Source organism: Fukomys damarensis, unplaced genomic scaffold, assembly GCF_012274545.1.
Source record: "Fukomys damarensis isolate Sample0158 unplaced genomic scaffold, DMR_v1.0_HiC HiC_scaffold_37, whole genome shotgun sequence".
Taxonomy (NCBI): domain Eukaryota; kingdom Metazoa; phylum Chordata; class Mammalia; order Rodentia; family Bathyergidae; genus Fukomys; species Fukomys damarensis.
In genome coordinates, this window is record NW_022900949.1 from 27,604,528 (window position 1) to 27,627,273 (window position 22,746).

The 22,746-nt window shown below is 58.2% G+C and overlaps 1 protein-coding gene across 1 annotated transcript in view; it reads left to right on the plus strand.

Moving 5' to 3' along the window:
• Positions 1 to 22,746, plus strand: part of Iqsec1 (IQ motif and Sec7 domain ArfGEF 1) — a 57,704-nt gene that overhangs the window by 9,530 nt on the left and 25,428 nt on the right. Inside the window, exons 2-3 of the mRNA XM_033759665.1 lie at positions 19,650 to 19,941; positions 22,006 to 22,742. Coding sequence (XP_033615556.1) covers positions 19,650 to 19,941; positions 22,006 to 22,742 — 1,029 coding nt within the window. The remainder of the gene's footprint in view (positions 1 to 19,649; positions 19,942 to 22,005; positions 22,743 to 22,746) is intronic.

The following is a 22,746-nucleotide window of genomic DNA, read 5'->3' on the forward strand; positions in this document are numbered from 1 at the left end:
GCTGCGGGCGGTGTGCAGGGATCGTGTGACCTCGGGACAGGATGTGCACTGGAAGGCTGGCTGCTGGCAGCCCGGAGCATCCCTATTAGTAGGGAGACGGGGCGGGACCTAGTGGTTGGAGAAGAGGAAGGGGGCCCCAGGGACAGGAGTGCGTGAGCCAGGGATTCCCGCAGAGTGCGTTCAGGCGGTATGGGGGGCAGGAGAGCAAATGAACAGAAGTTCGCTGCCTGGAGTGCTGGCGGCTCGGTGGTTGTGTCTGATGGCAGCGGCTCAGGCTTCCTTCCGGGGAGGCTCCTGCAGGCCTGTTTGTCGGAGACCCTGGGCCTGTGTCTGAGTCCATGTCCACTCTGCCTCTGGGACCATCCGTTGCGTTCCAGATGTGTGGGCCACCAGAGCTCAGATACCACGTGCCTGGCAGGGCCACCTAGGAGTGTGCTGGGGTGCCCCAAGTGAGACGGTCTGTGCCTGAATCTCCAACTGTACAGAGGAGCCAGGGGCTACTGGTGAGATTTTGGGGTGTTGTTTACATGCAAGGTGGAGCATGGGTCTGGTGTGGTCAGAGAGTCAGGGTCTCTGAGCCACCAGCCCCTCCCTGTGTCAGGGGCCTGTGGGGGACTCCTGAGCTTCACGGGTGGCCTGGCCGGCCGTGTCTATGGAGAGGGAAGGAGAAAGAGAGTGTGTGTGTATGTGCTGGGAATATTGATCTCTTCTCGCCAGCTCGACAGCACAGCTGCCCCCTGAGCTGTCTGCAGGCCCCTCCGAGGAGCTGGGCTGTGGGGTGGAGTGGATTTGTTGACAGGCTGACTTGGCTTGTGTCAGGCTCCCTGTGGGGGACGCCCACCTGGAGCTGTCTGATCTTTTGGTTTAAAAATTCTGCAGGCACACCTGGCAGTTGCATTGAGAAGAACAAGTGTGTTCTCCTGTGCCCCCCTCTCTGAGTCAAGGGCCTGGGTCTCCTGAGGGACTTGGGAGGAGCTGATTCCCGAGAAGCCAGTGCTCTTTGCATCTGGGGCAGAGGCCAGGCAAGCTGCAGCTGCAGGACCATCTGTCAGGAACCAGTGGCCTCGAGCCGGGAGTGGGGCGTCACATTATTCATGTCCCCCATGTGCCAGCCACCCTGTGCAGCTAGCTGTCAGCTGTCCCACCGGGACATTCTTATTCTCGTATTGCAGAGGCGCAGACAGGTTGAATGTTCATGGACACGGCAGGGAGCAAAACTTAGGCTTTGTCCTTGTGCGGCCAGCAGTGTAGCAGGAAATATGGTGACCATGAGAAACAAGCAGCGTATGCAGCCCTTCATCCTACCCTGAGCTAAAAGTGTCTAAGGGGCGTTCTGCCCCTTCATCAGGACCTCCCCAGTGTCATCACTCCAGGTGGCGTGTCCCTGGCCACTTCTCTTGCGTGTTTCTCACCCACATCCCTTCTCAGCAGAAATTACCTCGTGTCTGTGGTGTAAGTCCTCCATCTGCAGGGAGTCCTGCTTGGAGCCTTCTGTGGTCTGGGTTGCTGATAAACAGCTGCTCCCCAGTCCCGGAGCAGGGCCAGGTGTTGCGGAGATCAAGAGGCCTCTCTCATTTGCAGCCCACAGTTTGCCTGTAGGTTTCAGAGCGAGTGGGTCGGTCCTGTTTGCCCGAGAGTACCTGGTCCATAGTTCTTGAGGAAGCTTCGGGGAGAGCTGGAGAGAAGCTGTCCAGCCCCGGTCTATGGAATATGAACTAGATGTTCTGGAGCTGCAGAGCCTTCTAGGGTCCGGCCTGCCCACAGCTGGCCATCTCCTCCTCCTGCAAAGACGGAGGAGGCCCTGTCTCGAGCACCCCTGAGAAAACCGCTCCTGGGCCCAGCCACATGCTTTGCACGTCCAGGCGTGTCTCGGACAGTACACGTGGCCCCTTGCTACAGTGTAGAGGTGGTCTGCTGGGCCCGTGTGTGGACCTCACGGCAGCCCACGACGCTCTCCAGGTGAGCATGTCGAGGCAGAATGCCCCCAGCTGAGCCTATGGTCAGGCCCAGGTGCTGTGGCAGAGGGCAGGACTCCAGAGGGCCCTGGTGGGATTTCAGGCTTTGGCGCAAGGAAGTCGGACTATGAACGACTTGTGCTAATATTTACCCAGCTTCGGTCCACACATGTGGGCAGGACTGACAGCTGCACAGTAAGACAGCGTGCTGACTGGGCATGGAGGGCAGCACGGGACGGGCACAGGGCTTCGGGAGCTCTGTTTCTGTGTGCGTGTGTGAGGTTTCGGCTGGCAGGATTCTGCAGGTCATTGGCGCGTGGCTCTCGGAGTCTCTGAATCCAGAGCAGCTCAGGGCAGCGGGAAAGAAGGGCTTGGGGAAATGAACATTGTGTTCCACATCCAGGTTCAGTTTTGTGAGTTGATGCAAGTTAGCACACCCCTCTCACTGCGGTTCCCCGTTTATCGGTGGGGAGTGACAACTCTGCCTGACAGAGGGCCCGAGTGTGGGTGGCCTTGCAGGACCCGTCAGACCCCGGACAGGCGGCATTTGTCCAAGTCAGCGCTCCTCTCTTCCCAACTGTCAGTGACCTGCTGGATTTCTTCCTTCCTGTTTTGTAAATTTCCTGTGACTTATGATGATGCGTGGAATATCCACCCGGCAAGCACAGAGGCGAGGCAACAGGTGGGCTGGGACCAGGCTGCCTCCCCTGCTGGGATGTGTGTGTGTTTGTGAGGGCCAGAGGATCCTCCAGGCTATTGAGTGTGATTTATCACTGGTCCTCAAAAGTAGATCGTAATGAGTTTAAAGGCCATTAAGGCTCTTGAAGAATTAATTGGTGTGGCCTTAGAGGATCTGGCTGCTCCCACTGCGGGAGCTGCTGCAGAGAGAAAATTGATGGCAATTATGGGGAAGATATGGCCCAGTGCCACCTGGACCTGCCACCCTCACCGCCAGGGCTGGACTCCTGTGGGACAAGTGCCCTGCCAAGCCCTGGGCCTGACTTGTGCCCCGATGCCTACCTCATGCAGCCTGGCCGGCCACCTGCTGCACACCGTGAATGAATGCAGACGAGCAGAAGTCTGTCCAGGGCTTGGTGCAGCGCTTTGTTCCCTGGCGAGGACCCGAGGGCCACCCAACCTTACACTTTCCTTCGTTCCCTCAGTCACGAAACATGTTTACTGAGCACCGGCTTGTGCCAGGCCCTGGGCCGGTAGAGGAACCAAGGTTCGCATTGTGACATTTCACGCCCCCAAGCACAGGCCTTTGAGGGCCTTGCAGAGTCCTGACTCACCTCTTCCCGTTGCCCTCTCTGACCCTTGATTTTCTCCTCCTGTAAAAGGGGCCCAGAAGCAGCTCCTGGGGGACGTGCAGCTGTGCCTCGTGGCCCATGCATCCAGGTGCCCCGCAGATGGTGGCGGCTGTCACCGTCCTAACCCCCGCCTCAGCTCCCTTTTGCAGAACGGCTGCCAAGTTAAAATGTTGCTCGCTGTTCTCTCTTTGCTGGCCTTGGGCTTGGAGACGGGTTGCTGTGGCCCACGTGGCTTTTCGTCATAGCTCACTCCCCGGTCCTGGCCGCCCCGCCGCACTTGCCTTTTCGGTGCTTCATTCGCTCATGACTGTGGCTCCCCTGCTCCTTCAGGCAAAGAACCGTTCTTCCCATTTATTTCCTCGGTCTGTGGCTTCCTGACACGGTGACAGTTTAGTTTGAACTGGAGGCCCCGTATGGAACCGTAGCAAGAGTCCCCTCCCTGTGTGCAAAGATGGGAAACTATGACTGCATTTGTTTTTTCCTCTTTGTTTAAAGCAGCACAGTAATAATAGCACTGCCCGCCCTCCAGCCCCTCCTGGGTGAGTCTTAATTCTCACTGCGATCTGTGAGTGAGGTCTTTCAGACGGGGGATGTTCCCCTCGGTCACCGCTCCCAAGGGCTGCAGCTGGGATCTGTGCTGCCTCTGCCTGGCGTCGGGCTCTGTGTTCTTCACGGTCAGGCTCTGCTTCCCGTGGGGGTAGAAGTCATCTTTGGTGAAATATGTCACCGTCATACACGGGTCTGAGGTCCCCAAATGTCCCCGCCTGCGCCCTGGTGGATGGCCGCGCACCAGGCCCTCCTGGCCCCGGAGACTCACTGTCGTCCCATGGGCAGCCCTCTCCCAGACTGCGTGTGGGACGGAGTCCTGGGCAGAAAAGCGCTGCGAGATGATGGGCATCTGCGTGGTTAGGAAGCCCAGGGCCAGGTCTTCTGATGTCACTGGAGGACACCTATACAAGGGCCCTAAACCTCATCCCACAGGGAGTAGGAAGAGTCCCCAGCCACGAGAGACCTCCTCGTTCACACAGAGATAAAAGGCTCCCCCAAATCACTGGTTACCCAGGCTGTGTCGGTATCTACCTGCCAGTGTGAATATGTTCTCTCCAAGACCTGCTTTTATTAAAGGTGCACAGGAGTGGTGTGTGCTTTCTGTTTCAGGCTAGGAGGTGTAAACCTTAAGAGCAGTAAGGCATGGGAGCGTTTAAGGAGGAGCCTTGAAAAAGCTCAGTGAGTGCTCAGCCGACATTTGTTACACTCGCTGCTCTCATTTGTCCTGAGCTTTTTAAACGCTTATCACCAAGGCGTGAAGGCCCCCTCCTTCCCTCCAGAGGACCCCCGCCCCGGCCCTCGTGGGGCTCCCCCACTCTGTCCTTTCCCATTCCTCAGCCTCAGTGTCCCCATCTGTGAAGAGAAGAGTGAGCTTCGTGACCCACATGGCCGTGTCCACAGGGAGAATAGCCTGGTGTGGCCAGATACCCAGGACCCTGCCCTTGACTCTCCCCACTCCCGCTGTGACCTTGGCATGTTCCTTAGTGTTTCTGTGCCTTGTTGTCCCCATTTGTAACATGTGGGTGACAGTAACAGCTCATGGAGTTGCTGTAGCAAACGTGTTAATTCACACGAAGTGCACAGTACACAGTAAACTCATGGTAAATGGTGGTTTTTGTAGCTGTTGTTTCAGGCTTGAGTTTTCACTACCCCGGAATGGGACTGCATTGCTTGTCGGGGGCGACTGATGCCCCGTGTGGGAATGGATCGTTTTTCTTTTGGGCCCTAGACAAGGCTGGGGTTAGAAGGGAGGGAGGGCTGAAGTATGCATGGCTCAGTGGCGGAGCGCTTGCCTAGCTTGGGTGAGACCCTGGGTTCATTCCCCAGCTCTGTGAGAGAGATGCAGACAGACAGACAGACAGACTCGCGTGCACATCAAGAGATGGCAGCAAGGGGAAGCACTTGGAAGGGAGCGCGGTCCCGGTGGGACAGATGGCACCCCAGGTAGGAAGTAACTAAAGCCTGCAGCTGGAGTGTGTGCTTGTCACTCTCCGTCTGAACAGCCTAAGAAGCGCGCAGTTACAAGTATTAAGGAAATTGCTTTGCCTGTAGATTGGAAAAATGGCAAAATAAGGTGGCTTGCAACTGGGCTGGGATGCACATAGATTTCTTAGGGTGGGCCCGTGCCATGTGTGAGTGAGAACCCCCTGCCCCAGGCCTGGGGGTGCTTCAGGGTTGGGAGGAGGCAGTTGGAGCAGAACCTAAGGCTTTGGGCAGGCAGCACTCCTGTCCTGCCTGGAGTTGCTCCGCACCTACTGAGGCCCTCCGGGGCCTGGCCCAGGTCTCTAGTTCTGCTCTGTCCTCTCAGCCAGCCTGCACACCAGCAGGGAGGCGGTTGCTGCAGTGGATGGGGGCCACTGCTACCCCACCTGTCAGATAGAGATCGCGCTGAGGGCCTCACACCCAGCAGGCACCCGGTGTGTGCTGGCAGAAGGGTGAAGCGGGTTCCGCTGGGTTGGGGCAAAGCCCTAAATATTTTTGGCAGGTCTGGAGTGAGCGTGGGTTTGAGACAGGGTAGGAACAGGCTGCAGAATGAAAACGGCAGTGACTGGCATTCAGACAGCTTTGAGTTTCACCCACACTGACCCCACAGGACCTTCCTGAGAGTGCGGTGAAGTGGCAGGTACTTTCTCGCTTCCCAGACAAGGAATCAAGCTAGAAAATGCAAAGACAAATTTGTGAACTCCGCAGAATACTCTGGCCACCTCACTTTCATCACACTGTGGGCTGGGGGGCTTGGGCTTCTTCGAATGGAGGATGAGGCAGAGGTCAGGAGGGCGGGGAAGAGGAGGGACCGGGACTTGCCCACCCATGTGGCGGGGTACACTGCCCTTTTGCGCAGTGGACAGAGGTCCCTTGGAAGCTCTGCCTGGTGGCCTCGCATCCCAAAAAAGTTGGTGTCAGCCCCGGGAAGTCTTCTGAGTCTAAGTAAAACCCTCTGGACTCCCTGTGTCCTGGGACAACTCTACCGTGGCGGTAGCACCAGGCCGCAGTGGGTGTGCAGTAGGTGTTCGTAGTACCCCCTCCTGGTAGGAGCCAGTCACAGTTGCTGCTGAGCTGGTTTCCCTGTGTGGCCCTGCAGGACTTTAGCCTCTGGTGGAGTGGGTGGGATTGGAGAGGAAGTGCCGGAGGAAGTGGCTCTTTCCTCCCTGCTGAGGGAGACCTGAATTGCCTGCCCCCTCAGGGCCCCTGACTTTCCTCAGAGCCCTAATCTGAAGTGTGGGATTTGGGTTTTGTTTTGTTTTTCCACTCAGTGAAAATGGCAGAATGGCCCCAAAAGAGGTAATGGATGTTAATGTGGCAAGCACGGGCTTAGCCTATTTTTAACTTCTTCGCATAGGAAATTTCGAGTGTGCACAAAACTACAGAAAATGGTATAATGACCCCACTGGGTAATGTGATTTCATTGCCCTTGGGTTATTTTGAAGCAAACCCTGGATATTTTGTCCTGTCTCGTGGTCAGCTTTATTTCTGGTCTTGGAGCTGTCATGTCCATGGTTAAGGCCCTGGGGCAGGGCCACATCATCCCCGGAACAGCCCTTGGCTGTGTCAGCTTGGTTCTGGGAACTCTGAGCTTGGGAGCTGGTGACCAAGGGGTGCCCAGCCTGTTTGGGAGGCCTTGAGTCTGAAAGTGTTCCTGCCAGGCCTTCAGACGGGGCCTTCCCGGGTCGGGGGTCAAGGACTGGCTTCTCTACTGTGTAGGATCCTTAAGGGTGGGGCCACAGAAGTGGTTCTTGGCATTTCTGGTCAGATCAGTTCACCTGGGCCAGATTGCGGCTCTCTATGGAGTGTACCCCTGGGGTCTGTTCTTGCATGCCAGATGGCTGAGTCAGGATGTGGCACCTACCTGTCTCCCCAAATGCATAGGTCTGTTCCCTTGCGTAGCTGCCTTTCCACACTGATGTCCCCAGGCCTCTGCCTGACTCCCTTCTCCTCTTCTCTTTATGCCTCATTTGTCCAATTCAGCTCTGGTCCAGGTCCTGACATCAACAGCTGGACCACCAGGCTCCCTAGGGCTCCTGGGCGCCTTGAGCCCAAGTCCCAGAGGAGACCTGTGCCTGACCCTCCCCCAGAGCTGCTCATCCAGTGGCCATGCTGAGATCCCTTCTGCTTGGCCCACTTACTACTCATAAGCCCACCCAGGTCCCCTGTCAGGCCTATGCTGCAGGGAAGAAGCAGTCCTGTGACCCTGATGTACTTCCTGGGTGAGAGGCCCCAGAGGACGATTTGTGTGCCTGTCACAGGCAGACAGCTTTCCCATGTTACGGCCGAGAAATGGAGACACCAAGAGGCCAAGTCTCCTGTCCAAGGCCACGTAGGTCCTGCTTGCTGGGTACCCGGTGGTTGTCACCAGAGGAGGGCCCCTTGTGCCAGGGCTGTGGTTGTGGAAGTGACAGGGGCAGTGTTCCCTGCCCTGAGCCTTAACTTGTTCCCTGGAGCCTCTGGGCCCCTTCTCCATGCTGGGTGCAGTGGGCAGACGGAGACTGGCACTCGGTGAATGCTGCCATGGCGGAGCTGGCAGGCTGCTCAGTCCTTTGCCGGGGCCAGTGGCCCAGCACCTCAGTCGGCTCCCACCTCCCACCTCCTCCTCCCCTGCGTGAGTCGAGTGGCTTGGGGTCAGCTGTGTTCCCTCTTGGTGCCGGTGTCCTCCACAAGATGCTGTGGCGCCTGCCTCCACAGCTGGTACCACGAGGGAGCCTGATGAGAACCGAGGGCTCCGGACAGTGACGGCACAGCCGTGTAAGCCGCCACGGTAGGGAGCCGTCAGTGGCGGAGGTCGTGTGTAGAGCAGAGGGCCTATGACAGATCTCTGTACTTTCTGTCCAGTTTTGCTCTGCGCTTACAAAAGGCCAAGCTTGTGCTGGGCTCTGAGAGCCACACCCCTGGCCGGCAGGGTGGGCCGTGCTGGGGGACAGCCAGGCCTGCATGACGGACATCTCTCCCCTCTCTGCAGAGCCAGTCTCCCCAGCCGGTGCCTCCCGCCTGGCCCTCCTGAGTCGTCCCTGGGGCCGGGTGCGGCCCTGTCTGTTGGAGCCACAGAGAGCTGCTTTATTTAAGTCCATTCTGCGCGTATGGAAATAACTAGAGGCCTCTGTATTTAATTTGGCTCAGCCGGGAAGATTCTTGGCTGTGTGTGTGTGTGTGTGTGTGTGTGTGTGTGTGTGTGTGTGTATTCTGCAAAATCTTTCCGAGTGAGTCCAGGGCTTGGAAGCTCCTGGTCATCTTTGTGCAGTTGAAACCAACAAGAACCGCCCTACCTCACGGCCGCCAGGGCAAGGGTCTGGTGAAGAGCGGGCTACAGGAAATGGTTAGCCCAGTGGAGAAAGAAACAGGGAAGCGATTTTGTAAACTTCATGTCTCTAGGCCAGGTAAGTAGAGGGGAAGCACAGAGGCCTACAATGAGCAAAGCCCCCTGCAGGCCCATCCAAGGTGCATCTGGTTTCCGGAGGAGCAAACCTAGAGCCTAAGGCTTGAGCCTTTCTTTTTTCCTCTCTGGCCAGTGATGTGGGAGAAACAGTCCCTTGTAGGGTCCATGATTGACAAAGCATGCCTTCGCTGGATTCCCACATTCCTGTTGGGCAGACAGATCAGGAGGGGTCACCACTGTAAAAGGAGACAGTGGAAGCTGACAGGTGAAATCACTCACCCCAAGATAGTCCCCAGACCTGGAAATGGGGACTTGGAGGCCTGATCCCTCAGTCTGTACCTCGTGCTTCCCCAGTGCCCCCCAGGGTGCACCCGGGGCCGTTGGGCATCATTCCAAACACAGGTTGGCATTCTTGGGGATGGGCAGAGCTTGGATTTAAGCCCCGGGGCATCCTCTGAGCACCCAGTTTGGGGATAGCTGCCTGGTAGCGAGAGGGTTTCTAAATCCCAAGCAGCCCTGTGTGGTTCGGAGTGAGGTGCAGTCTGGTGTTTGGTGGCTCTGGTGACTGTAGACGGTGGATTGTGGTGCAGTGATGGCACTGCTTTGGTTGGTAGAACCCTGTAAACATCAGACAACAGAGGACCCAGCAGAGCAGAAGGGCTTGGCACTCGAGCCAGCCAAGAAAAGCCCTGGGAATTCGTGAAGACTGACTCTCGGGACTTGGTATTCTCAATTAGTTTTCTTGAGAATGACGCATCCCAAACTTGGATCCTAGCTTTGGTCTTTGAGTTGCGCCTTGTGTGTTGGTCCTCTGCAGGAATCACAAGAAAATGCAGCGAGGAAGAGGAGCTGGCCAGGTGTGGGGGGCGAGCGGGGTGCTGAGGGCTGTGGCACGGCTGGAGCACCTGTCCCCTGGGTGTGGCTCCCTCGGACTGTCATGAAACAGGATACAGGACCAGCGTGGCTGGTTGTATTCCTTCCTACAGAAAGCTAAAAACTCCAATTTTCAAATTAAATTTAGGTGTTTACATGTCAGGGACTTGGTCCCGTTTTTGCAGTGGAACTGTCCTTGGGCTTCACGCTTGCTGTGCGGACAGAGTCAAGCTCGAGACCCAGGAGCCGCTGTCTCCCAGTCTCTGCCTCCAGAGAGTGCTGTGCCTCAAAGGCTTCCTGACCCGGCGGGGAACAGGCTTGCTGGCCAGGTCTGCCAGGGCTGAGGCGCAGGGCCTCAGATGGCTGGACTCTCCCTTTCCTTGGCCCTGGCCCGGAAGGCAGTGGGGACAATGAAGGCTGCACTTCCCGACCGGGCTTCAGGTTGGCATTAGGGGCTGGCTTTGCTCTTGGACTAGGTCTGTTCCCCACTGTGGTGCTGCTGATGCCGGGATGCGGGGCAAGGTCCTCAGCCCAGCCTGCTGAGGACTCATAGGAGAGCCTGCTATGAGCAGCACCTCGCCAGACAGAGGCCCTGGCTTGGCTTGATTGCAGGGTGTCTGCGCCGGCCCCCCACCCATGCCGCCTGCCCCTCTCCGCCAGCTGGCCAGTGGCCCACGGGAGTTGTATGTTTGGCAGCCTCGCAGGGAGGCTCTGTGCCGCTTCCTGTCTGGGGCCCCGCCAGTGCCCGGCTCTGCCAGCGGCTTCCCGGGATGGTGGGAGGTGGGCATGGGGTGGAGGCGGTGCACTCACGTCCAGGAGAGACCTCGGTGTCTCCAGGCCTAGGGAGCAGCGTTCCAGTGCTGTGGTCACGGATCCGGCGTTGGAGGAGCTGGCTGGCGTTTGCACACCGCGGCAGCACAGTGCAGCGGCCGTGTGGACGCAGGACAGTGTCGCCGGTCTCCGAGAGGCCGGCCATGGCCGGGGCTTTGCTGCCCACTGAATATTGGTGGCTTCCAGCTGCTCCTGAAGGCTGTATCCACGCCCGGCTTGTGCAGGCTCCTTTGTCACCGGTGGGGTCCTCTGTCTACTTGGCAGTGCCAGCTGTGTGTTCGCTGTGTAGATGCCGCCGGGCCTGTCTTGGCGAGGGAACAGACACCTCTGCCCTTCCGGAGCTGGCCTTCTTGTGGGGCAGCCAGGCTTATAAATAAGAAAGGACAGAAGAGGCCCGAGGAGGAGAACGCGCTGCGGTGTGAGAACGCCGTGAGCTTGGCCGGACAGGCATCCGGGGTGGCACCGGTGCCCCCAGGTTACCCTGCTGCACCCACGTGTCAGGGCCTTTGCCTGCCCAGGTCACGTGCACGCCGCGTTTGCACACAGCCAGGTTCTGTCAGGAGCCTCCAGGTCATAGGTGGACGGGGCCGGTCTCAGGGTGATCAGGGCTGCCAGTGACCCCATGAGGCTCAAGGCCTCTGAGCTCTGCTCTCCGAGTGACTTACGGAGCACTGCAAAGGAATCCTGACGTACAGAGACACACACCACTCTGCCTTCTGTCGGGAGCAAGGCCACCTCCGCGGGTCCAGAAGAAGGACCTCTTTGAAAACCCTTGTCACAGGACAGGGTGAAGGTCACGGAGACCTTTCTCCTTCCCGGTGAGCCCAGCCCCGGCCCAGGGAACCAGTTCCCCTGTGGTGTGGCATCAGCCACAGCCTGTCTGTGCCGGCCATGCAGGTGGGGAGCTTGCTGGGACACGGGCACGAGTGTACCCCAAACCCGCATCTTTGTTGATTTACCAGAGGCCTGAGAAGACCCTTCCACCTTCCCGTGGCTCCTCCTGTCGCCTGCGCATCGCACCAGCAGCAGCTGACAAACAGGGAAATGCTGAATGCTGGTTCAGTAAGCAACGCTCTAAAAATAGCCTCCCGCTCTGAAAAATCCATTGTTTGGAGTCCTATATTTTTCTACGTATGTAAAAACCACTTCGGGAGGTCTGGGTGCTGGGTAATTACAGATGATGCTGCAGCAGGCCGGTCCTTATCTGGCCTCAGGCTGAGCCTGACAAGTCAGCAAGACTGGGCTTGGCCAGCTCCCTGCCCTGTAGGTGGTGGAGTCTGCAGAGAAGGCTGAGGCGGGACAGTGTCCCCAGGAGGGAGGTGGGTGTTGTACAGGGTCCACGAGCGCAGAGGCCTCGCGGTAGGGGGCAAGGACCCCTCCCTGTACCCACACAGGGCAGGGACCTCACTTCCCACTGGTCTGCCCAGTGTAAGCCTCAGGCTGGGCATCAGAGGAGAGGTTCTGGTCCCCCTTTGTGGCCACCTGATGCCCCGCTGTGCCCTGCCACAGCCTGGCTTCTGCTCTGACTGTGTGTGACAGTTCACGCTGGAGGCCGAAAAGCCCTCAGGAGTTTGGATTTAGAGAGAGTATTTTTTTTAAAGGCCTCCCCAGCAGGGTGTCATAGTTTAGTGAATGCACGCTGGAGACTCACTTCTCAGGGAACTTAGGGATGCAGTTTTCAGAGACTGGACAGCCAAAGCCTCTCTGGGACAGGGGTATCCTCTGAGCAGAGACCTGGAAGAGGTGAGGAGGAGTTAGATAGACACCAGCAGCAGGAGCAGCACATGCAAAGGTCCTGGGGTAGGACTGTAAGGTGTGGCCAGGAGGGAGGGCTGGCTTGGATATGGTGGCCCTGGGGGTGTAGGGAGGCTGGCGGGATGAAAGCCTGGGTCCTATAGAGCCATCAGGTCACTGAGGACAGGGACCCCCTATCCCACAGAGCAAGGGGAAGTGTGGTTTAGGTTGTATTTTCAGGAGATCTCGGCTGCTATAGGGAGGAGGGTGGGGAGGGCCCACTGGAGGGACAGGTGGGCTGGTGACGAGGCGTAGCCAAACATTCAGAAGCTGGCCCTCCTGTCGTGAAGGTGGCCCGGCAGGGTGCAGGAGGGAGGCTGGCTCTGAGTGAGCAGCCGAGGGATGGGGCTTCTGTGGAGGTGAAAGGGGGATGAGGCGGTAGCTGCCCCGCTCTTGAGTGGGGCAGTTCCTGGCTGACCAGCCCAAGTCATGCTGGACACCTGGGTGGTGTCACAACCTGTCATGGCCTCTGCAGACTCTGTGCCTGGATCTCCATTTCCTGCGAGGGTCTAGCCTCCCCGGCCCTGTTACTCCAGGCTGGTGGTGTCTGGAGGCTCTGGCATGGAACTCAACACCTGTGCCGTCTTGGGCCACCCAGTTCCCCTTGCCACCGTTGCTGGCACTGTGTCCCTCAGTTCAGGGTCTTTCTGTCCAGGCCACATTCGTCTTAACCTCACCCGCCAGGGTGCCCAGCTTGCTGGGCCTCAGCCCGAGAGATCCGCCCTCCCTGGGAGGGACTCTGCCCGTCCTTAAGTCCCCTCTGTCACCATCTGGGCATCTGTCCTCCTGAAGAAGGCCCTGGCCCCGTGGCCCAGGCTCTGAGGCGCAGGCATGGTGAAATGCTGCCACCTGCCAGGACCAGAGGGTCGGACCCGGGCTCGCCTCCCTGATGAACTCCTGGGAGAGCCATCCTGTCCCCTCCTCGCCCTTTGTCCCTCACTTTCCCTAGAACTCTATCCCTGTGTCCCCCTTCCCTGCTCCCTGGGGCCAGGTCAGAGTGGAAAGGCCTGGAAGAGTGGCGTGGATTGGCGCGCAGGCTCTGTGGTCCTGGGCGAGCTGTGGAGCCCTCCTGAGCCCCCCGTGTCCCCAGCCAAGAGATGGGATGAGCCGTGCATTCTTTTGGGCTCTGTGCCAGGGCTGTGACCCAGGGCCACAGGATTCCGGGACCTCCGTGGGCACCTGTGTCATCAGCCCCGGGCCCCTCCCCAAATCACTGCCTCCCTGGTGCATGGACCCCGAAGAGCCCTGGGGTCCACCCTCCTCCGCCGTGCCACGCCTGCCTCCCTCAGAGCTGTGGTCCCCATTTCTCCCTTCCCGCAGCCCCTGCCCTGTCTGCCCCACCTCTCCGTGCTTTGGGGGATAAGCGAGGTCTAGGCCAGAGCCTGCCGTGCAGAGCCCCTCACAGGAGCTTGAGAGGGCTGGAGTGACTCGTCCTTCCCTCGTCAGCTTCCAGCGGGAACCTCAGGAGCAGCCACAAAGCTGGAGAAGGGAGGGGGAGCTGTGCTGCAGGCGGTGCTGCCGCCACCTGAGCAGGGCGGGCTCCGAGGAGGCCGGCGTCCCCAGCCTGCTGAAGAGGATGGCTCGCCAGGCGGCCTGGCCGTGGCTGCCACACGCTCGCCACATGTGCCTGTGTGCGCGCACACACGTGCGCACTCAGCCCTGTGAGTGTTTTTGTAGACTCAACTACCCTAATCCACCGCAAGTTTAAAATATTTAGGAAGAATTGTGGCTGCATTTAACACGTCCACATTTACCTCCTCTTCATTCCCAAACAATACAGTAACCATGTCCATGCATAGGCATTGTATTACATGGGAAAACTCATCTAGAGATAATTTATTTCAACTTTTATTGTTTTATGAGCATATGCGTACAGTACATGATTACATTCGTACAGTGGAGTTGGTACCTGTGTGTAGCACATTTTCATTTGTTTCTCATTCCCTTCTTGTCCCCTTCATCCTGCTTTCCCTGTCTCTTGGCCCCCATCTCATTGGAGAAAGGTCTACCTTCCTGTTTCCTGTTACCTTTTATTTTGCTCTTGTGAGAGAATCCATGAGATACTTAATCTTGTGTGTGACTTATTTCACGTAACACATGAAATCAAGGTGCGTTTATTTTCCTACAAATCACTTGTGTTTGCCCTGCTTTGTGGAACAGTAACTCCACTGCGTGTAAATACATTTTCTTTACCCATCCACCCGTTGGTGGACAGACAGGCCGTTTCCAAGATTTAGCTGTTATGAAATGCACTTACAGTTAAACGGTACGAAAGGATGTGGATTGGTTCTAGGCGGATGTTAAGCCATTGTGTGTGAGGGATTCAAGCATCCTCGGGTTGCTGTCCCCACCTGGAACCTAGCCTCTGGGGGTTCCGAGGGACAGCCACATGTCCCCCTTGGCCCTGTCCAGTAAGCAGCACTGAGGTTCAGGGGTTGGTTGGTGGCCAGGCTCCAGAGCGGGCCGGCCTGTGTTCCGATTTCCATGTGGGCTGTGTGCCCTGGGGGCTGTCCTTACCCTCTCTGTGCTTGGAGGTGGTGTAGAGGACTGGGCGGGTTCAAGACTCAGCACATGGAACTGCGAAGGCGTGAGCTGTCGTGGGCACCGCCATCCATGTTCATGCTGGGGGTGGACCGTGGGCCCCTGCTTCCCCCAACCCCTTTGCCAGTGCCCAGAGTCTCCTCTGACTCACATTTTTCTCGGGAAAAGTCCCTTGTGACTGCCAGGCCTCCATCGGAGACCTCAGTGGCCAGACTGTGAGCCCCGCCCCCACCCTGACTCACACTCCAGCCGGAAGTGGTGTCTGCCCTGCCCTCTGGGCCCTGGGGCCAGGACAGGGGTCCTGGATGTGAGGCTCTGCTGTCCTGCCCTTGAGTGTGTCGTACCCTGGGGCTGGTTCCTCAAAGGCGTCTTCCCTGGCTCTCCGGCCTGATGTGCGGGGGCAGGTGGCCAGGGGAGGACACGGGGCCTGTCGGCCCGTCCTGGTCAGAGTCACAGGCGACAGCCATTAGCAAGGTCCTATGAGACGCCGCTGCCTGACACCCATCCTGTGAAGTTGCTCCTCTACCTACCTTCCCCCACCCACTGCGTTTTCCCAGAGTGGAAACTGAGGCGCAAGTTTCGCACTACAGCTGGTAATAAGGGATCAGAATACCCCAGATATCTGACTCCAGCAAGGAGTCATCCAGCCCACTCCGCTGGCAGGAAAACAGGGGCAGAGGGAAGAGCCTTTCCAAAGTTGTTTTCTCTTAGTACACAGTGTCCCTTGGCCAAAGGATGCTCTGGTTGTGGTCCTGTTTTTGTTTTTGTTTTCATGCCCTGAGACAGGGTCTTGCTCTATACCCAGGCTGGCCTCAATCTCACAGTGATTCTCTTGCCTCAGTCTGCTCATTACTGGGACCATCACACCACACTCATGGTCACAGCGCTTCAGGGACCCCCGCCTCACCCAGCTGGTGCCTGTAGTGGAGGAAGTGGGGTAGGCAGGGTGGGAGGAGCTGGGGAGGCCCTCGGTGAATCAGAGCCTGGAGTCCCCAGAGCGGGAGGAAGAAGCCGGCTGTCTCCGCTCTGGAGCAGAGGGTGGACATGTTCACGAGCACCCAGTCTCAGCCATGCACCCCAGTGTGGGCGTGTGGAGCTCATCCCACAAGAAAGAGCCAATCTCCTACCTTGGCCATCTTGGCCTTGTTGGAAGCCAGGACTTCTGGGAACCACTGGGTCGTCGTCCCCAGCCTGTAGGTAACCCTCTGGGTGTGCAGGTGCGGAGGCGGGAGGTGGTTGTGGAGACGCAGGCCAGGTGGGGCTGCCAGCCAGGACCAGAGTCCCTTGTACCGCAGGACCTGCTGCAGCTTGGACACCTGGTGACAGGAGCTCCCCCTCCTGAGAAGCTTCTCTGGTGTCAGGGGTGACTTGGAGCACAGTTCTGCCCACTGGAGAAATCCACTCCGGTCTCAGTTTGTCGCCTGTTAGTGGCCTGAGCACAGGGACTCTGACCTCTCCCTGGGGCTGCTGCCCTGCCAGCCCAGCAGGCCCAGCTCCTGGCGGAAGACCTACAGCCCTCATCTCCAGCATGCTGTCATATGTGCTTGGCAAACAAAGCCCATCTCCGTGCCAGCTGGGATGGGTCGTGTGCAGCGCTGCGTTGGCAGGGGCTGGGAAGGAGTCTGAGATCAATTAGCAATGTCTGCTGGGGGCAGCATGAGAAGTTGGGGTGGGCACAGGCTCTGGTCTGTGTCCCCACCAGACTCTGGGACGAAGACTGTGTTCTGCTGTGATCTGACAACTGTTGCAGGTGGCAGGGCTATTTTTACCTCTGGATTTTATTCCATTTAGCGACGGGCTCTTCAACTGCATCGAGATTTCAGCTTGCATTAAGCTTATAGCCAACCAAAAAAAAAAAAAAAAAAAACTCCAAGTCTCTTTCCTGTGAACAGCTGTCAAACCAGAGTTTCCACCATGCTGATGTCTCTTCCATCATTAGATACAGAACTGATTCACGTCGGTCCTTTGTTGATGGGCTTTTAGATTATTTCCACACTTTCATAATGGGAGACCATACTCCTGCGAAAATCCTGATATTGACCTCTTTGGACACTGGTCTGATTTCTTGGTGCAGATCTCTGGGAACAGGATGCTGAACCCAGGCATCTTCTGAGAAGTGGGCAGCAGCCACCTGACTGTTGGAGAGCATTCTAGGAGCTCTGAACTGTCAGGAAACCCGAGAGGACCTGAGCACATGTCCCACCCCATTCCCAGATATGAAAGCCCCACCCTAAGTCCAACTGCTCTCTGTCTTACCCTGGGTTGTGTGACATGTGACTGTTATCCTTTCCCCAGCAAGAAACTTTGGGAGAGCTGAGATCAAATCAGGAAGGAGACAGAGGCTGAGAGTCTGGAGCCCCAGGCTGTTGCCATCAGAAAAAACAGCTTCCAGGCCAAGCGTGGTGGCGCATGCCTGTAATCCCAGCACTCAGGAGGCTGAGGCAGGAGAATCGCTGTGAGTTCGAGACCAGCCTGGGCTACATAGGGAGACCCTGTCTCAAAAAAGAAAAAACAGCTTCCTCAAAGGAGTCAGAGTGTCTCCTGGAGCTTGGTTTGATGACTTGCTAACCCGTACTCTGTCGCAGGTGTGCCGGTTTAGGCTTCTTCCCGCAGTCTGAGTGTACCTGTTGCTGTGTGGACTTGGGGACATGGGGCATTTTCACTTTAACATGGTATTTTAAGGCCGAGGAGAAGGGTCACAAATTCCATGCATCCTGGGCACCATAGCCCGACCCTATCTCAAAACACAAAGGAGTCACAGGATCACAGAAGCCCAGCCCAGGCAACAAGAGACCCTGTCTCAAACGATTGGAAACAAACAAACAAACAAAAAAGGAACTAGGGATGTACTGTGGTGTGAGGACCTTGGATTCAATTCCCAGTATTGCAGAAGCAAATGAACCAATAAAAACTTGAAAAGGGTGGGGATGTGACTCAGTGTGAAGGCTCTGGTTCAACCCTCTGTGCTGTAAAACTAAATTATAAAATTGAAAAGGCCTGGGGATGTGGTTCGGTGTGAAGGCTCTGGGTTGCCTGCCTCTCTGTCCTCAGCCCCTCCCCGCAGGGCCCTCTGCCCACGGCTACTGAAGGGCTCCTGGGTCCCGCTGCAGGGACTGCAGGGAGGCTAACGCGGCACTGGGACGCTGTCTCATGCTCTCTTACTCCCACGCTGGCTGCCTGCTCCCACCCGGGACTTGGTCCATCTGCTGCGGTCTGCACGGGCACACACTCCTTCATGCAGCAGCTGCTGCTGTGGCCGCTCCAGCACCGTGGAGCTCAGACCTCTCTGAGCTCACAGGGCTGCTGTTGGGACTCAGGGAGGCGCCGGTGCCTTTTGTGACATGGGTGGACTTCGGGGACTTGTGGAAGACATCCGTGGCACTAGTACTGCAGGAAGGGAAACTGAGGCCTGGAAATGAGAGGTGACGCACCACAAATCACTACCAGAAGGGGAGCCGGGCAACAGCCCCATCCTCAGGGAAGAGCCTGCAGCCGTCCCTGCTGCCTGTGTCCAGACCTCGGCCCTCTGTTCCAGGGCTCCCTCCTCGAGCCTCCCCCTGGTTTCTCTCCCAAGTGTCCTCCTTCCCGGGAGTTCACACTCGGCAGCACGGCAGCCGGGCAGGGCAGGCCCTGAGGAGTCGTAGGGATGGAAGTGGAGCCAGGCAGGGGCGGCTGTTGGCAGAAGCCATCGAGTGCCAGGCGTCCCACTGGCTACAGAGGGGGCCTTGGGACAGGACCGAGGGGGGGGGCTGCGCCATCTCCTTCCTCCACTGTTACCTCCGGTGGGACCTCAGTCCACTCAGGGACCAGGGGATCTTTAAAGTCCCAGCCCAATGCCCAGTCATAGGGACAGGGGGCCTGGCAGGGAGACAAGAAATGGTGTCAGGATCTTGTCGCTGAAAGTCTCCTTTCTGTCCTCACCCTGTGCTGAAAAGTAACTGGCAACGGAAACTGACATCTGCACAGGAGAGAAGTCTTCCAGGTTCCGGGCTCGGGATGAGTCAGCCCCCAGCACTTGGCCCCTCTCCTCCTTGGATGTCCTTGTGGTGGGGACAGGAGGCAGCAGGGCAGAGGGAAACGTCGGGTCTCGGGCTTCACCCACTGGGGCCTCAGCCCAGACTCCTCTGTGAGTAGCCTGTGTGCTCCTGGGCGGTGCCGCTGGGCCTCTGTCTCCTGTCCTGTGCGGCAAGAGTTCACCGTCCCTCTTCCGCAGGCCGGTTTGCATCTTTAGAGAAAACGTCGGTGCACTGTGCTCAGTTCCAGGCCTGCCATAGCAGAGACCCCACTGAGCGCTTGGACAAACACGTTTATTACCTCCAATGCTCACCAGCACGGTGGCAGCGGTCTGTACGCACCTCCCACTCTTCCTCCCGCAGGACTGAGATCGAGGTGTGCGCTTGTCTGCTTTGTTGGGAGGATCTCCCTGTAGTTCACTGCCTTCCCTCTATGGGTGTCCACGATTGGAAAGACTTCCCATGGCAGAGACCCTCTCTGTGAGCAGTTTCTGCAGATACTCAGTGGCACGTTTAAGCTGGGCAGTGGGGAGAAGGCAGCACGATCTACTCCCTCAGTCAGTACTGAGCACCGCCGACGTGTTCCAGGCTCTGCTGCAGGTGCTGAGGGTCACCAGCAGCCAGTGGGCCTCTACTGCGGTTAGTGGGAGGTGACGGCTTGAACTGGAGACCGGCAAAGGGAAAGCTGACTGACGGGGCAGATGTTAGAGGGCGGTGAGCTTTACGGAGCCAACTCGGTCTGAGTGTGTCCCGGAGTAGAGGGGCTCTGCACCGTCCTTCTGGGTTTGTGGAGTACTCAGTTGTGGGGTGAGGGAGGAAGCGGAGAGAACGCGAGCTACAGGCTCCTCCCAGCTCGGCGTGCCCCAGGCTCAGGCTTCCCACTCACCTGAAGCTTCTCCCTCTTTCTCCTCTGCAGCGTGGAGGGCGAGGGCCCTGGCAGCGAGACCACCACGTCCCTGGACAGCCCCTCAGCCTACCACCAGGGTCCCTTGGTGTCCGCCTCCAGCCTGAGCCCCGACCACTACGAGCACACATCCCTGGGTGCCTATGGGCTGTACTCGGGGCCTCCGGGGCAGCAGCGTGCACGGAGGCCCAAACTGCAGCACTCAACCTCCATCCTGCGCAAGCAGGCGGAGGAGGACGCTATCAAGCGCTCACGCTCGCTCTCCGAGAGCTATGAGCTCTCCTCGGACCTGCAAGACAAGCAGGTGAGTGGGGCACAGCGGGGGTGGGCTGGGTGCTCGCTTCCTGGCAGCAGAGGTGTGGCTCGTGATGGGCTCCAGCTCAGGGCGAACTTGCTGGCGTCTGGTCCTACGTCTCCGAGAGCTCTGGGCCCAGCCGGGTCCCGGCTGCAATGCTTGAAGGGGTCAGAGAAGGCACTAGGCTCTTGGCCGTCCCTCCTGGGCACTCAGGTGGAATCCTCTGTGAGCGGCACCTTTATGTTGTCCCTTGTGCTTGGGACCTGGGCCCAGCACCCCCAGGACGCACAGGTCACGTGGCAGGACAGTCCCCTTTGCATTTGTCCCCTCTGCCGAGGTCTAGAGGGGCTCACAGAGAGCTCGTTTAAAGACATTGGCAGCAGAACTGAGGAAATAGAAATGGGAGAGGTTCCGACCTCATGCAGGCTGTGGGGTAGTTACACTCTGAGGATGGGCCTGCCGAAGCTGCCACTGTCCCCCCCCCGCCGCACATGTGCTAGCTGGAGCCCACCATCACTGGGCACTGGGCTGTGTGGGAAGCAGACGGTGCACTGCCGAGACTGCCACTTGTGTGCACGCTGAGTGCGGTACGGGAGGTGGGTTGTGAGCAGGTTAGCAGTCTGAGGATGGTCCAGTTCCAGAGCTTCTTGCAGACTGGAGGGAAGATGCAATCTCAGAGGGAAACGGAGTGGGCCTGCGTGGTGGCAGCAGGCAAGGGTGGTTGGCGTGAGGACTGGGCATTCTGGGAAGAGGTGACCTCAGGTGCACAGGCCCTGAGGCAAGGACAACACAGAGGCAAGAGGTGATACTGGCAGCTGTGCAGCACTCTGTGCTCTGCTGAGCTTCCCAGAAAAGAAGGCAGAAGTGGGAATAGGGCACATAGGAGGAATTGCCTGTGAAGGTGGGGTTACCTTCTACCAGGGGTTAAGGTCTACAGACACAAAAGTCCCACTGTAGTGAAGTGGGCATCTGGTGGGAAGTCAGGTGCCTTCTCCAGACCCTGGCCGGGCAGAGATGCCAGCTCCTGACCTTGGCCTTCCTTTGATCCTCACAGACTGGACTGCAGCCGCAGGGCTGTGTCTTTCTTGCTCAGGAGCAAGGCACAGCGGCAGCCCTCAGGCTGTCCTGGGTGACAGGTGGGCCCACGACAGGCCCTGGGCGTCCACACTGCTGGTTGCACAAACACAGCCACCAAGGCAGGTGTTGGGATCCATGGTGCCTGCAGGCCTGAATGTCACAGGGTCTCTTCTCCAGTTTGCCCATCTCTGCAGCCTCAAACACCTTCCAGGGCCACCCCTGTGCTGACTGCCTGGTTTCTGTCTTAGCAAGGGCTTGCCAGAGTCCCTGGGGGTGGGGTGACCCTGAGCAGCCCCATTCTGCAGATGAGGAAACTGAGGTCCTCTGAGTTTGGAGCTCCTACCCGGGCCCATCTGAGGTGAAACCAGGTATTCACTGACCTTGCGCCCCTTACCCTTCAGCCTCCGGGCATGCTGGGAGCTCTGGTGGGCATCTAAACCCGCCTGTGCCTCAGGTTCCTGTTTCCGGAGGTGCTGGCTTCAGCTCTTCCAGCTTCTCCAGAAGCGTTTTCATAACTCTGCAAGCCACAAAGTGTGCCAGGGCAGACGCTCCAGTGACAAAAGACATTTGGAATGCTCAGCACGCTATATCCCCCTGCTGTTTTCTTTTCTTTTTTCCCAGTACTGGAGATTGAACCCAGGACCTTTACCTAGAGCTACATCCCCAGCCCCTTTCTAAAACTTTTAAGTTTGAGACAGACTCATTAAGTTGCCCAAGCTTGAACTTCCACTCCTCCTGCCTCAGCCTCCCAGAGTGCTGGGATTATAGGCATGCACCACAGCTCACTTCACCTTACCCCAATACTTCTCCATCTTACTTGACTTTGGCACCTGTGTTTCACGCCGATGCCCACCCCCAGCAGCTGCCAGCCCATCTTTCAGCTAATTCGGGCCACACAGAGACAGCTCCAGGTTGCACCTGCACAGGTTGAGGAAGGAAGTAGGTTTCGTGCAGGCCAGCACCCAGGTGCCTTCACTCTCCTCTCCTTCCCACCAGGTGGAGATGCTAGAACGCAAGTATGGGGGGCGCCTCGTGACCCGCCATGCGGCGCGCACTATCCAGACGGCCTTCCGCCAGTACCAGATGAACAAGAACTTCGAGCGCCTGCGCAGCTCCATGTCGGAGAACCGCATGTCTCGCCGGATTGTGCTGTCCAACATGAGGATGCAGTTCTCCTTCGAGGGGCCCGAGAAGGTGCACAGCTCCTACTTCGAGGGCAAGCAGGTCTCAGTGACCAACGACGGCTCCCAGCTGGGCAGCCTGGTGCCCTCCGAATGCGGGGATTTGGGCGAGCCGGCCACCCTCAAGTCCCCGGCCGCCTCGAGCGACTTTGCGGATGCCATCACGGAGCTAGAGGACGCCTTCTCCCGGCAGGTGAAGTCGCTGGCCGAGTCCATCGACGATGCCCTTAACTGCCGCAGCCTGCACACGGAGGAGGTGCCGGCCCCGGACATCGCACGGACCCAGGATGCTGAGCCCAAGCCGGCCCTGCATAGCATGGACCACCGCAAGCTGGACGAGATGACGGCCTCCTACAGCGACGTCACCCTGTACATCGACGAGGAGGAGCTCTCACCCCCTCTGCCCCTCGCGCAGGTCGGGGACCGGCCATCCAGCACGGAGTCGGACCTGAGGCTGCGGGCTGGGGTCGCCGCTCAGGACTACTGGGCCCTGGCCCACAAGGACAACAAGGCCGACTCGGACACCAGCTGCCGCAGCACGCCATCCCTGGAGCGG